Raw genomic sequence first — 15,301 nt, 5'->3', positions numbered from 1 at the left:
GCCTGTAGCAATGCGGCCCCTCGCCTTTGGGGGGGGGGGGGGGGGGCGGCAGACTTTCTAATTGGTCTTGATTGGATGGGCTTTGTTTCTGTTGAAGAAATTCTATATAAAAAAAATTTCATTTGTAATGACTTTTGTCTGTGGTCTTTGTTCCCCTAAAATGGCCTTTTGTCCAAATTTGAAACAAAAAAAAAAAAAAAAACCCGAACGCAGCAAAAGGTCCTCCTAATTTCCAAGATTTGATTTGATTGGATAACATTCCCTTCAAGCTGCAAAAAGTCCAGTGAAATCTGCGTCCAAGTTCCATGAAAGCTTTTCAAATTGCCTTGGGTGCCCCACCTTTGACAATTTGCCCCCTCAAACTTTGAATTTTGCAATTTGGACACGTTTCCTTCGGACTGGCAATTTCCCTCACAATTGCCGGTCACAAGTTTCCAAAACTTAAAATTTCACAAATTGCATTTGCAAATTTCCTTCATTGCCCCAATTTGGAGATGGTTGGTGTCACTGGGCTGATTTTTAGGAAGGGGGGGCAGCGTTGCTAAAGCCTCCACTAAGAACCTGCACAGCCCCACAAAAGTATTTGTTACATTTGTGGCCAGGTTTTTGTCTCAAAGACATCCCTGAAATAATCATTTCGGATTTCCAGGCCTGGAAACATTTCCTTGAGTTTTCCCCCCCCGTGTCGGAAAGTCGACGTTTGAAACGTCGAGTTTAGGAAGCGCGTGCGGGCAGCAAGCGGTGTGTGCGCTGGCTTTACTTTGGTAATCCCCCCCGCCAGCCGCCCGTCTCCCAACTCCAAGCATCAGAACATCCGGGGGGGGGGGGGGGGGGATTTGCACTCCATTAAGGGATGGCTTTTTGCTCCGTCAGTGTCCGCGTGTGCACGGACGTGCGTTACCAGAGTTGGAGGTGGAAAATTCTGAAAACCGGAGTTGGGAAATCGTCACTCAGGCCGGCAGCGGCCCGGCAATTCCGCAAAGGGATCTTTGGTTGCTGATTGTTATTATTCCACGTGTGGATGCACCCATCGGGAAAGATGGACAGGTAGGGTGTCTTCAAGTCTTTCAGGTTCTTTCTGCCAAATATGAATTTGGGCGCTAGTTCCAGTGTGTGCTTGTTTATGTGTTGTCATCGATGTCGTTGTGTTTTTGTGTAGTTTCCAAGCCGCGTTAATCCTGACGTGTCCCAGATGACGGACGACAGCAATGACGGTCATCGCTTTCACCGGTCAGTTTTTTAATGACTCCAGTACATTATTTGATAGCGGATGCGGTCTCGACGTTTTTGCCAGGTCCCGCTCGAGCGACACAAAACCATTAGGATAAAAGGTGAAATCTCCGCAGGTACGATTGTTGCGTTGCTAATCTCAGATTAATGTTCAACATTTTTGGGACAGCGCAGTCGTCGGTCGAAGGAGAGCCACGTCATTGGCTTCCCCTGTAAACGTCGTCAATCTCTTAGTCCTTTTGTTCACATTGCAAGTGTGACAGAAACCTAAATGCAGGACCGTTCATTTCATAAATTTCCCGAACGCCGTGGTGGACAACAATGGTGAGACTACTCCGGTGAGTTCGCAAGTCACCTACAATGGCTAACAACAATTGGCCCCGCAGAAATGTGCTGACAAGACAAAATTCTTGGCAGCGTGATGCAGTTGAATTGTAAATTTGCTGTTTAAGAAGCCGGTGGAACGGGTGCAAGTTTTTGCTTTGCAATGTGCGCTAGCGCCTGACCTGGTAGGACCAAAAACGCCTTGGTTTTGTATCTGTTTTGTCCAGATTTGGCTTTCCTCTGATTGATCGCCTCCGTGTTACGTCTATGGCGCCGCCTCGAGTGGTCAAAACTCAAAGAAATTCCACCGCGCTGATTTCAGAGCTCGGGGCAGAAAAGAACGTCAGGAATGCAATTTGAATTTCACGTTTGTCCAAGCGCCAGAGAGAAAGAGACGATATTACGTCCCAAATACTAGAAGAAATTGGTTTGGCAAAAGTCTTGACGTTCAACACAAATTCCTTCCTACTTTGTCGATTGAGCAGGAAATAGCATCCGATAGTTAATTGAACAAATTCCATACGCCACCTTTTTTCTTTTCAGCAAAGTCTTGCACGCAGATGGTGTCGGTTTGTGCGGTATTTTGAGGTAGCGTCTGGCCTCGCTGTGCCCCTCAGTGTCCGTGCTGTGCCTGTGCCTGGCGGCGCCGGCGGCGGCCCCGTCCCGCTGGGCTTGCGCCCGGGCCTGTCCGCGGTCCTGTTCCTGCACGCAAGAGAAGAGCTGCAGCGTGCTGTGCGACCGTTCCGGCCTGGCCGAGCTGCCCGCAGAGTTCCCCTGCGAGGCCTCGGCCATCAACCTGGACAAGAACAGACTTAAGTTCCTGTCGGAAAAGGCCTTCGGGACCCTGCCGTCGCTCAAGTCCCTCTCGCTGGACCACAACAACATCTCCTTCATCACCCCCGGAGCCTTCAAGGTCTGCTCCCTAATCTCGTTTCTAACCGCGGTTAGTTCGGGGCCCTCGGTTGCCGCCGCCGCTGATGTTGATTATTGCTCATTTGTTCAATGTGGCGCTGCCGCTGAGAAACTGCCATTTGGCAACTCGCGGTCGGCGCTCAGGACAGGAGGGGGGCGGGGGGGGGTAGCACCTCCCTGGAAGGCCCGCTTGAGGTCAGTTCGTGTACTTTTAATCCCATAAGTCACGTAAGCGAGCGACCCTAACGAAGCCTCGCAAGCGAGTGCTCACCCTCGTGGTTGTGTGCTAACGTGCTGCCATTTTGGAGGAAGGCATGAAACGACCAGCGTGGCCAATTGCGGCCTTTTTGGGGCCGTCGCAACAAAAAGTGCATACGTCGGTGTACGTATTAGCTGCCGTCTGTCGCTCGGCAAGATGAAGAAAGATGCTTTAGTTCTTGTAAATCCATCGTTTTGGAACAATTAAGTACGCAAGTGCATCCAGTGAATGAATGAAATGCTCGTTTAACCCTCGCGGGGGGGTTGTCACACATTTAAAAAAGGATTTGGATGTCTTGGGTTCTCGAGGGTTAACCGGACTCATTGCTCCGTCTCGTGATCGGGTTTTCCGTCGATGGCCCCAAAAATCCCGGTCGTGGAAAGCCTGGTTTAAAAAAAAAAAACGGCACAAGTTCATCCACACGTTTTCCTTCCCTGCCAGCGAATAAATATATAATTATTTCCTCCTGGGACTGGGAACTTTTCAGCTATTTTCATGTAGCGCACATGCTAATTTTGTGAAAATACTGAAATCAAGACAAGCGGAGCGTGTGCGCACATTAAAACCCAAAAAACTTCCAATGCGCTTTGATGCACGCCAGTTCGCCAGCCCTCTAGTGGGTGCCAAAACTTTCGATTGGTCACAGAAACAAAGATTTCCGTGGCAACGCCAAATGTGCTTCGTCACCTCACGGTTGAGTTTGCGCGTTGCCCAGTAACGAAATGCAAATCGATGAATTTAGCGCACGCGAATGTGGAACAAACCAATTTTGCGTCTTTAAATACGGAAATGGTGTCAACATTTTTGGAATGCGAGGAGCAAAAATGATCGGCGCCCGTCGTCAATTCAGCGGGAAAAAAAAAAAGTATTGTCAACGTCTGACCCGCTTTATTATTATTTTACGTTTCAAAAACTGGAATAGCAGCGCTCACAAATATTTGTAGGGCAGCAGCCGTGAAAGTCAAATGACAAATTTGATTACCGACATGAAGGTCCGACCCCTACTTATGAAGTTCATTTGTTCCGGAATGGGAATCGTTCACAAGTAGAAGCGCATTTTGCATATAAGTAGCCTAATCCGTTCCGAGTTCCCTTGACCCCCTCCCCCCATAAAAAATAAGCATTCAAAGTACATCATGTAAAGAATAATACAAAGTGATGCTCATTTCCATTTGGCATCGTGGGGGACGTAGGAGGAGGCAAACTTTGACATCCGAGAGAAAACTTTATTGCACTAAAGACCAAAAAGTTGGACTTTTCCAACATGCGCTAGCTTGTGTCATCGCTACGGTGACGGTCGAGCGTCCAACAACGGGAACCAAAAGCGTCTTTTTCCAAGGAGGCCTTTGGTCACCTGAATTTTCCGTTGAGCGCTGCATCGGTACCTTCGAATGCTTCACAATAGGGTTGGTTGCAACGAGGAAACCATTTGAGGCAAATACTGTACTTGAATGGTGTAAGTCAACCGTTCGCCGAAACAAGAAGGCAGCAATGGCTTAAAAAAAAAAAAAAAAAAGGGTTGAAAAAATTCAACGGAAAGTTTGGGCTCTCATCCGATCTTCAAACTGTTCCAAAATAGGAGTAAAGAGTCGATCGAAAGAAGGACAGAGCAATTTTACGCCTGACTTCCCCAGCCGAACTCTTTTGACTGCGGAGTCCTAAGCGGGTTTTCGGTGGACTTGGCGCCAAGGTTGTCCACTTCCGCAGGGCCTCCCCAACCTGCTGGAACTGAAAATGGCGCACAACGAGTACATCAGCTACCTTCACACCAGGACCTTCACGGGCCTCAAGAAGCTGGCGCGCCTGGACCTGTCCGACTGCAACCTCTTCAACATCCCGGACCGGATCTTCATCGAGCAGACGGCGCTCAAGGAGCTGCTCTGCTTCCAGAACAAGTTCCGCAGGATCCCCGGCGCCATCCGCGGCATGGAGAACCTGACCCACATCTACCTGGAGAGGAGCAAGATCGAGGCGGTGGCCTACAACTCGCTGCTGGGGCTGGGCGGCCTCAAGTAAGTCTCCTCGCCCAAACGGGCCAACGGGTGCGGTCGGCTTCACCGCTTGCTTGCGGGACTCCCTTTACCGATAGTCTCGTTAAAAGTCTAGAGATGGGGGAGGGGCCTCTCGGATGGACCGAATCGGCTACGGTGCACCTCGAGCTTGTCGTTAGGGCGCTGGGACGGGTCTCCTTTGTCCCTCTCGGAAGAATTCAAAGTGGATTTTGAAATACGCGTATTGCCACGCACTGACGTGACGAGGCTGGTACGATTCAAACAAATATACAAATGAAAGTTTTTATAGTCGGAGTTTGTTCTGGTTCAGAGTTGGGGTTAGGGTACTTTTGGGTTTGGCATATTCTCAAAGTTCTGCCGAGGTCCTCTCCTGAAAACCGTCGACGGTGTCGGTCGTCCGGTCTGGCTTTCCGTGGACTTCATTTCATCTCAGCTTTATGGTTTTGTTTTGGGTCGGCTTGGTGTGGACTCTGAACTATCGTTTGGGGACCGTTTTGTTGCCTTCGGTGTTTTGAGACTTTGTCCCCCGTATTTGCGTTTACCCTCAGATGCGGAGTCTGAGCCCCTCTCGGTGTCGTTCCAGGTATTTGAACCTGCAAGAGAACCGCATCAACGTCATCCACGACCAGGCCTTCCAGGACCTGGCGCGACTGGAGAACTTCTACCTGAACGACAACCTGCTGTCCGACCTGCCGCCGCTCGCCTTCAAGGGCCTGGCTCGCCTCAAGATGCTCAACCTCGGCGGCAACCGGCTGATCAATATCTCCGAGACCTGCTTCGGTGACCTGGCGGAGCTGGAGACCCTCTACCTGGACAGGAACCGGCTGCTGTACATCGAGGAGGGAACCTTCCAGAACCTGACCAGCCTGATCACGCTCCATCTGAACAGCAACAACCTCAGCAGCCTCCCCCTCCCGGTGTTCCGGCCCATTTACTTCCTGGGCCGCCTCTACCTCTTCAAGAACCCCTGGCACTGCGACTGCTCCCTGGAGTGGCTGAAGGACTGGATGGAGAACTACAACCTGGTGCGGGACATCCCCTGCTCCTCGCCGTCGTCCGTGGCGGGCCTGGATCTGGGCGAGGTGGTCTTTGCCAAAGTCAACGGCACCTGCGCCGATCCCGCCGAACTCAACCTGACCGCCGCGCCCTCGGAGGCGCCGTCCGCCGCGGAGAACCGCTTCAACAGCCTCATCTCCAGGCTCCTGCAGCAGGAAGTCCGGGAAGACGCGGCCAACGGGACGGACGGCGCTCGCAACGGGACCCTCCCGGACGCCGACGACGGAGGGCTCGCCGCGGGGGTCGCGGGGCGACGGGGTCACGCGTGGCCGCCGGCTCTGTGTTTCCTCGCCGCTTGGCTGGTCTTTGGTTTTCCTCGGGCGGAATGGTGGACTTTCCCGCTCGGGGATGCGCGGAATGTCCGCCGGGACGGCAAAAGGACCTTTCTATAAAGACGTCGACGACGGAGGAAAAAGGAGCCGCCTCGGTTTTGAGGGTCAGCGTCGGCGAGTTGTGCGCGTGAGGGTCAGAGATTGAATTTAGGTTTCGCGTTTGACTTTTGGGTCGCGCTCTCGACTTCCCAAATGAGTCGCGTCGCGTGCCGGAATGGCTCTCTTCCGGTTCTCCTGAATTCAAAGGACGGAATATTTGTGTAATGTTTCAAGGTTAAAGGTTGATGGCGGGAAAACGGATGTCCTCCACTCTAGCAGGTTATTTTTTTTTTTGGTCTCCTCTGCATTAATCTTCTTCTGGCTTTAGAGTAGCGGAGAGCGCGCTGGCGCCTCCTACGGACGGACATCCGGCTTTCAGCACGCAGGCTGACCCCCCCCACTAACGATAGAGGACTCGCCGAGATGCTGAACTTTCCTCTGCAATAATTTGTGCTGCTAACTTGCACGGTGAGTTCCGTCCTTTCTTGGAATATGTTTTGTGTCCCGTTCTTCCCCCCCCATGCTCATAATAGCCTTTAATAATTCCCCCCCCCCCGGTACCTTGACCACCTCTCCCAAATGATGATGATGAACGCTTACTCCGCTAAAACGTTTGCTTCTATTTATTTGTTCTCGCGATCTGACGGCTCACCTCCTCCTTCTTTTCTTCTTGGATCGGAACTTCTTTTTTTTTTTTCCCTCGTCGTAACATTGACTCCACAAGTCAACGCAGTTCTAGTAGAAGGTCCAAATCTGGCTTTGGAGTCCAGTGGGCACGGAGCATGACTGCTTTATTATTGTTATTATGGCAAAATTGAAAGTTTGCCACATTTCTTTCCTTCCTTGGGTTATGCTTAATTTCATAAAATGTTTCCCTTTCCCCATATTTTGACTGCCCTCTTATGGGGCAAAAGAAAAAAAAAAATCGTCATTCCAAATAAAATCACTACGTCATCTTTGCTCGAGTAGTAAAACCATTTTTTTTTTTTTTTTTAAATAGCCTTTTTCCTACTGTTGTGACTTTTTATACACGGACATTCCATCAAATCAAGTTCAGCTGTTGGAGGAAGCCACATTTTGGGGGAAAAAAAAAAAAAACTTTTCATAGTTCCCAAAAGATTCTTTTCTGTCAGGACATCGTTCAGGTTTTGTCTGGTTACAGTCCACATTTATTCTTGTAAAATGTTACATTTCACTTCAAAATATGACGTCCATTGCCATCGTATTGCAGTTCTGGGGGATAAAACTGTCTTTTTGCTTGTCACGCAACGCAACCCCCGCCCCCCCCCCCAAAAAAAAGTGCATCTTTTTTTTTTTTTTCTTCTCAAAGGCAGGAAAGAGCTCGGACGTGCGGTGGGACGAAAGGCCGCAAAAGAGTCCAGAAAGTGAACAGAAACTGATGGAAAGAAAAACAACCAAAAGTTGCACTGGGCCCGATGAGCCGCGATCACCTGGCACCATTTTGCCAGCTGTCAGTTTTTGCAAAAGTGCAACGTTGGAGGCGGCGACGATTGGCGACCTCTCAAACGTCTTCTGGATTCTTTTTCAAATCTCTGCACAGCAACGAGAGGGAAACATGGACCGCATCGGTCGCCGTCTTCTTTTTTCCCCAATAATAAGAACCGGTGGGCGCCAGAATTGTAACGGCATGAAGGAGTTTCCTCGAAAGTCCAAAATGACGTCAGTGGAGCGAGAGGTTAAAAAAAAAAAAAAAAAAAAGGAGGGAGAAAAGCAGAATGCGGCGTGAATAAATAGTGAGGCCGGATGACGTTTTTGTGTTTTCATTTCCCCCCCACCCCCCCCCTCAGTCAAAGTCAATGTCCACCGTTGAGTTAAAAAAAAAAAAAAAAGGTGGGGTGGGGGCGAGGGGGGCCCTCCTCAGTAAACCCAGGAGACGGGCACCCACTGGCCGCCGCCGCCGCCGCCGCACACCAGCGCCGCCGCCTCCTCCAGGCGGCCGATGGTGTCGTCGATCTCGTTGTTGACGACGGTCTCGTCGAAGTAGTGCGAGTACGTCTTGTGCAGGATCTCGGACTCCTTCTGGAGACGCTGCAGCGACTCGTCCTGGGGGTGGGGGGGGGGGGGGGCAAAGCCGGTTAGACGCCGTCCTCTTTGCTCACGTCACTTCCTTCTACAGTCGTACCTCTACTTACAAACGTCTCTAGTGAGCAAAATGTTCAGGTTACGAAACGCCTCCTGGGAAAAGTCACCATGGGAAAGGCAAAAAGGCGGCGCTGTGTTCGCAAGCCCCAAATTTCCCCCAACGTCAACTTCCCGGACGTTGTTTTGTGGCGCGATGGAGCCGCTTTCCCCATTGGCCATCGCCGTAGCGGCTTGCTGGTATCCCATTGGCAAGGAAGGCCGTCAACCTTTACCCACGATGCATTTGGTTACGCTCGACTGTCACCTAATCACGCTAGCTAGCAGACTTTGCTAAAGTACAAAGTTCATTCGTCTTTCTTCACCTTCTTCAGACCTGAAGAATCTTTGGTGATGTTCAGTCGCGTGCGTCTCTTTTCTCTCGCCTATCAAATGTTTGCTTGTGTCCCTCCATTTTTCATTTTGCAACCTTCTCTCCGCATTGTCATTTCTGTCGTTCTTTACGTTATGCACTTGTCCCCCCCCCCCCGGCTCGGGACAGGTGATGCTATTTCCACGTAAAAAGCGCTTCGACTTGACATTCCGAAACGACTTTGGAAGCAATTAACTTCCGATCCAACTTTTTGCTGGGTCGTAACATCGGAACGTCCACACAACTTTCACACTCGATTGCCATCAAATTCCATCTTTCATTGGAATATTGAAATGTTTTTTTCTTTTTTTCTTGCAACAGCCCAAATTCATGCGTTTTTCAAAGTATTTTTCCAGGTTTGCAACGTTGACTCTTCTCGTACAATTCCTACTTTGCTTTCTTTCTTCTTTTTTTTTTTTTTAGATAAGTCGAATGTTATTCTTGTAATGCCGCCAACCTTTCACAACTTGACGTTCTGACCAAATGATGTTTCTTGTTTGTTTTCTTTGCGATTCCTGGAGGAGGCCCCGGAGCTCGCTTTGGCATCCCGGGTCGTGAGTTTGTATCTTCACTTCCCAGGAGGGCATCCGGTGTAAAAACGATGCCAAACAAATATGAGATGTCACGCTGCGGCTTTTGAATTGTGCTCCAACAAGGATTCTTCTCGACGCTTCTTGACTGACAACTCGGTGACAATTTTGCCAATTGATCTTTATTGGGGCGGGCGTGACGACTACGATTTAATACGTGGCGCATTTTGTCCTCCTACTTTGTCGGTACCTTCGTCCCTTTTGCTGGGAAACGGGCAAAATGTCAGCATTTGCTGTCGCGTTCACAAACCCACGTTTACGAAGCCACCGACCACCCGCCAGCGCGGCACGACACTTACTGGCAACGTGCGACACCACCTGGGCGTCTGCGGGGGCGCGCGTGCGTGCATCGGGTGCAAAGATAAAGCAGCAAGAAGAAAGGTGAGGACGCGGGGACGGCGGGCGGGACGGCATTCACCTCATGGATGCTCGGCGTGATGGTCGGCGCCGCGATGAACACCACGTACGGCGCGAACTCCGCCGTGCGGAGAACTTTCAGCGCCTGTCACACAAATGACACCATTACTCCCCTTTTGAACAAACTGCCATCTTGCTCCCCCCCCCCCCCCAATAAAAATGTTCTGTTCTCATTCTCTGTTGCCATTTCATTTGTGTCAAAGAAATTGGTAAAAAAAAAAATGGCCAATCGTAATACCAGCGTGCTGTTTTTTTCTCCTCCGCACGTCGACATTCCTTTGTGTGCAAAAGTCAACTATTGACACTGCAACTCGGACGCGGGGCTCAAAGCTTCCACGGTCAACCTTTTCGTGTCCTCCCGTTTTTCCAAACATTTGTCAACCTTTTTGCGGTCGAACGCGGCCGACCTGAGGCTCGACGTCGAGGATGGCGAGCAGCCCCCGCCGGTGGATCTGGCGGATGGTCTCCAGGCGCGTGCCGTACATGGCGTCCTCGTGGCTGCCGTACTCCAAGTACTCGTTGTTGCTGATGTCCTGCGTCATCTGCTCGTGCGACACAAAAAAGTAGTTCTTGCCGTCCTCCTCGTCCTTCTTGGGCGGCCTCGTGGTGTCTGCGGGACGTACGGGTAAACGTCGGCGTCGCGCTTTACGTTCTTGTTGTTGTCGGCGTGCGAGCGAGTCGGCGGCTTACGCGGGATGGGGTACGCGAATCTGTCGGGATGTTTGGTGATGAGCGTGTTCTTGATGTGTCGCCGGCCAACGCCGTGAGCGCCTCGACGACGACAAAAACAACAACAACTTGAACGCAGCTCATTGTTATTTTGAAAATGACCCAAAAAAAAAAAAAAAAAAACAATACTGGATTTGCATTTCAGGAATGATTCTCATTACATGTTTTACATTTTTAAAATATCACTTGTAGTCTTATTTTGAGTTGTTCTATTTTTAGTCCTTACTTTCAACTAAATATTTCATTTGTACTTTATATGAAATTATAGATTCACAATTTACTCTGTCTTGCGATCAAATATAATATTGAGTAATTATTCATGAACTTGACGACACTGACGCTATCTTGTGAAAATTTTTTATACGCCAAAAGGTGGCGTCGTTTTTGCTCATTTCGCTTCGCTTTTTTCTTTCATGTAACCACCCAAATTCAACTATGCACAGAAATTGACGACCGTGTTCCCTCTTTGGAAATGTACTCATTTACAATATTTAATATTTTTAGACTCAGACATTTGTGAAGGTTTACCGTGCGAACCAAACGATGGAACGGTCAAAGGTCGGCGCGGTCTCACCTAACAAAACCAGCGTTTTCCTCTTGAAGGCGGGCAGCTTGACCACCTCCTCGTAGGTGACCAAATCTAATTGGTCGAACACTGAGGGAGGGGGCGGGGCAACAACAACAACAAAAAAAGCAGCCAATCAGAACGGGGGGAAAAAGCCCACAAAACATTCACAGCAAAATATTTGGGAAATCCTTTCGATGACAACGTGAAGAAAGCCGAGGCGGCGCTACTTACGTGGAAGCGAGCCGTTCGGGAGAGGCAAGCGAGACACAAGCGCACCAGGGTTACAACAGCACTTTGGACAAAAGAAAGGATGCAGACCGACAAGGCCGAACACGCAAACGCTTTTTGGTCTTCGGTCTACAACTGAACTAACTCGCTGGTCCAATACTTTTGGAGGCTGTGGCCCGAACCCAAAACAGTTTTACGGCAAAAAAAAAAAAAATACACTGATCTCAGCGTGATCCAAGTTTGACGCAAAATAGCGGAATGAAATATCAAAAAAGATCATCGTGCAACGTTTGCATCATTTATTCTTCCAAATTCAAACGAGTGCATTGAAACCTGAATCTGAAATTGAATTTTTGAATGTGAACGGAAGATTTTTTGCTCCTCAAATGAGCTGCGACGGCCATCTCGAAACTGAACTCGGGCCAATCGGCGCCTTTGTTTGTGAGTCACGTGACGGCTCCCTCCGCCTGTGTGCAATCAGAAAGAGATGACGAGACGCTGCCTTCCAAAGACGGAAAAGGACGTCCGAGAACGTGGGGGCGTCGTCGTTGAGAAGGCCAATGGACTTTGTTGATTGCACTTCTTCCGTCTCAAATGATGCGATTCAGATTCCGGCTCGAAATGCAACATCTCAAATGAAGCAATTTGAAATTGCGTCCATGTTCTTGCCCGAACGCAATTCAGCCCGGAAAACCAGAACGCTCGCAAGAAACAAAATGCACGTGTACGATATGGCAAATACGACAGCACACGTGTCCGCGCGCAAACTACAGCGCAGAATGACGGCGTGCGACCACGCATTGGCGAATTGTACACGCGCGCCCCAATTTGGCCCACACGAAACGAGAGCAAACTGCTACTTGGATGTGTCCAGTCGCCATGGAAACAGATCAGTAGGGGTGCGCCGACACGGATCCAAACAAGACGCCGGCACAAGTCGGAGTACCTTGCGCACGCGCACAAATACAAGTTGTGACGGATCCTACGCGGCTCAAAAGATAAGCGTGCAAACGTAACCGCATGCGTGCGTATTGATACATACAAACGTAGCCGAGCCTCGCAGGCGCAGGCGCGGAGACACGTACGGAAGTACCTGCGTTGTGCTTGGCCAAGTATTTGTCTTTGTACTGCTTCTTCTTCTTGCCGAACCACGTGCAGCTGGCCTGCTGCTCCTGCTTGGTCTTCTCCATCGCCATGCACGCCACACGCCTGACCCAACGCACGCACGCACGCACGCACACACACACACGCTCGCCGTCAAAAGTCGGCAAAATCGTCGACCTAAGGGAAAAGCTCAAAGTCCCCGGTCGTCGTCATCTTCCCAGCTGGAAACTAAAAAGGGGCTCAACCCGCCCCAAAACCCAAATCAGAAGCGGCGCCGAGTTCTCACCACTCCTGCAGCTCGGGCGACGGGATGAGGCCGGCGGCGCCGTTCTTGGTGTCGTCCAGCTTGCCCTGCCACCAGTTGTGGTCGTCCTTGGAGATGATCTGGAGGACGTCGCCCACGCGGAAGCGGACGCCGGCCTCCTTGCAGGGGATCAGCTCGTCCTCGGAGGGGTCGTACTCGAACTGAGCCCGCACGTAGATCTGCGGGTTACAACGCAGCGCTCGGGTCAGCCACCGGGACGGACGGCCTGAGCATTCCTTGCTGCTGCTCAGAGGAACAAAAAGTTCGGGGCAGGCTAAGCTAGGCTAAGCTAGGCAACTGCGGTAAGTCACGGCACACCGTCTCGTTTTGTTCGCTCGAAGCCACTTTGAATACTTCCTGCGGTGGGGATGCCCTGGCTTGGGGGGGGCATTTTGTCCTCGATTGGAGATCTGGGTACGATCTCTGGATTTGAGAGCATCACAATCGCTGAGAGCAAACGCGCGCCCGTGCGTCTCTGCGCCATTGCTGAATTTCACTCAACGACGAGGAAAGAAGCCAAAAGTCACCTGTCAAGTTAAACTGCACAAAGGCAAAGTAGAAGGATGCAAAGCTGCATAATATACTACCTATATACCCTAAAATGTGCCTGCGCCGTTGAACACGCAACTTTTGCACCTTTCCACCGAGCGGTCAACTCGCGGGTTCCGTCCGGACCTACGCGACACGTGCGTTTTACATCCCGTTTGTGTCATGATAGCTTAGCGATTAGCGCGGAAGGAGCATGTGGAAAGCAGAGCAGATGGACAAATGTTACCGTTGCTGCGTTGTTGTTGTTGTCCCCCCCCCCCCCCAATACGTTGTCTAATTGCCGCAACGTCAGCGATAACATTTGTGCCACCGTTGACGTTTTCGGAACAATCAGCGTTGCTCGATTGATTTCCGGCAGAACATCCGAGCGCTTTGCGTCCATGTCGGCAAGAAAGTCTCTTTGTTGTTCCTTTGCCGTTGCAGAGAGAAGGTCCGACCGGGTTGCCGACGGCTTGTCTTCATCTCTTTCTGCAACACGAGTTACTTTACGCTCGGACGTCAAGTTATTGTTTGTTGCCGTTTTCCCGCCTCGGTCGATGAGACGCGAGCTCGGCAAACTGAGGGCGACGCGAACCGCCCGGCGGAAAGGACGCCCCGGCGGGCCCGTTTCGGTATTTACCTGTCGGCTTTTGGGCTGGACGGCGGACGGAAGGTCCTGAGCGGGTCGAGGAAGCGTCGCCGGGCAGAAAGAAGAGAAGGCGGGTCAGCGTGGCGGTCAAAACGTTGTCGGGGAACGTTTTGGCGAAAGCTCCCGAGAGGCACGCGAGCAACGCCAATTTGGGAACTGACATCTCGGACCCGTCGGGGGCTTCTTCTTCCCATTCATAACACTCGTTCTTTGGCTGTTGTTTTTGTTTTTTGTTTTTTTTTTTCCCTCCTCCTCCGGGTCGGGTCGGGTCGGGCATCCTTACCAAGATGGAACTGTTAACGCTGGAGCGGCCGTTGGCAGGCGACTGGCGGGACGTGCAGGGCGACACTTTCTGAAATAAGACACGCGCGTCAGCACAGCGCGCCGACACAGTTAGTGAGGAGACGAGTGAGCGAGGCCGGGGAGGGAGGGAGGGAGGGAGGGAGGAAGGAAGGAAGGAAGGAAGACGTTACCTCACAGGAGGAGGCCCGCGTCCTGTAGCTGGGAACAATCTTGAAGGTGATGCTGCCTCGCATCTCCTTCTGCAAACACACGAGCGCCACGTCAAACAGGGCGTCGGCGGCGCCCGGCGGGTGCGGCGCCCGCCGACGCTCACCAGCATCTTCTGCAGCTGCTCCACCGTCTGGTCGGCCACGCCGATGCCGTTGATCTCCCTGATCTCGTCGCCGACGTGCAACGTGCCTGACGGGGCGGGAGGGGACGGCGTTGGCGGCGACGACGACGACGGCGACGGCGGCTGTTGCGTCCTTACCTTGTCTGTGGATCATCCCCCCGTGCATGATTCTGGCCACGATGCAGTTGTTGGCGTCGCTCATTTTCAACGTGATGCCCTGCGGCCGTCAACGAGCAAAACTTGACATCGTTGGCGCATTTGGATGCAATTTGGTTTTCGGCGTGCCGTGCGCACCATGGGCTCGTCCGTGTTCTTCTGGAACTGCACCAGCCGCACCCTGGTGACGTTCTCCAGGTCCACGTCTCCGTTGGCGCTTTGGGGCGAGTCGCCGTTCAGGTAGGGCGAGGCGGGCGGCGGCGTCACCCTCAGCGCCTGCTCGCTGTAGACCTCGTGGGCCACCACGTCGTGGGCCTGCAGCAGCGCCTGCAAAACATTTGAGGCCTTCGCGTCGGTGGCTCCGTTTCGCCCAAACGTTTGCCATCCACGAGTGCGCCCTTGAAACTTTCTAGGCCACGAATCGATTTCATCCATCCGTTGTCGCGGCGGCAGCGGACGGACGGTTGATTTCAGTCAGTGCGACATTATTTGTGTTTTTGTAAGATTTCGATATTCTCAACGTGTTCCTTTCTTCCTTGCGAGTGATTTTCTTCCATGATATCATCACAGGAAACATTCTATTAGCGTTATTGTGGTAGGAAATACGTCAATATAAAATCATACGAGCCAGAACCCAACAAGCTGCCGGGACAAATTGGATTTGAATTCCTCGAGCTCACCGGACTGCTCGTGGCGCGTCGGCACTTCTTTTCCCAGA

The 15,301-nt window shown here is 51.5% G+C and overlaps 2 protein-coding genes across 5 annotated transcripts in view; one reads left to right on the top strand and one right to left on the bottom strand.

Moving 5' to 3' along the window:
• The first annotated feature begins 863 nt into the window (after nt 1–863).
• On the top strand, nt 864–6,557 carry nyx (nyctalopin). Its single transcript, XM_061822697.1, has 5 exons — nt 864–1,047; nt 1,160–1,230; nt 2,172–2,467; nt 4,433–4,737; nt 5,321–6,557. The coding sequence occupies exons 2-5, from the start codon at nt 1,209–1,211 to the stop codon at nt 6,183–6,185; spliced, it is 1,488 nt and encodes a 495-aa protein (XP_061678681.1). The 5' UTR covers nt 864–1,047; nt 1,160–1,208; the 3' UTR covers nt 6,186–6,557.
• A 156-nt stretch (nt 6,558–6,713) lies between these two features.
• The window catches only part of caska (calcium/calmodulin-dependent serine protein kinase a), a 32,628-nt gene continuing 24,040 nt past the window's right edge, over nt 6,714–15,301 (bottom strand). For all 4 annotated transcript variants that reach the window (XM_061822689.1, XM_061822691.1, XM_061822690.1 and 1 more), the window contains 13 exons: nt 14,722–14,910; nt 14,566–14,644; nt 14,410–14,495; nt 14,267–14,335; nt 14,077–14,145; nt 13,785–13,820; nt 12,599–12,795; nt 12,302–12,417; nt 10,987–11,067; nt 10,374–10,454; nt 10,091–10,293; nt 9,685–9,768; nt 6,714–8,228 (listed from right to left, as the gene is read on the bottom strand). In XM_061822689.1, the coding sequence (XP_061678673.1) occupies nt 8,043–8,228; nt 9,685–9,768; nt 10,091–10,293; nt 10,374–10,454; nt 10,987–11,067; nt 12,302–12,417; nt 12,599–12,795; nt 13,785–13,820; nt 14,077–14,145; nt 14,267–14,335; nt 14,410–14,495; nt 14,566–14,644; nt 14,722–14,910 (1,476 nt within the window). In that variant the 3' untranslated portion in view covers nt 6,714–8,042. The remainder of the gene's footprint in view (nt 8,229–9,684; nt 9,769–10,090; nt 10,294–10,373; nt 10,455–10,986; nt 11,068–12,301; nt 12,418–12,598; nt 12,796–13,784; nt 13,821–14,076; nt 14,146–14,266; nt 14,336–14,409; nt 14,496–14,565; nt 14,645–14,721; nt 14,911–15,301) is intronic.

Source organism: Syngnathoides biaculeatus, chromosome 6 (assembly GCF_019802595.1).
Source record: "Syngnathoides biaculeatus isolate LvHL_M chromosome 6, ASM1980259v1, whole genome shotgun sequence".
In the NCBI taxonomy this organism is placed as follows: domain Eukaryota; kingdom Metazoa; phylum Chordata; class Actinopteri; order Syngnathiformes; family Syngnathidae; genus Syngnathoides; species Syngnathoides biaculeatus.
This window is presented reverse-complemented; position numbering and strand designations above follow the sequence as displayed.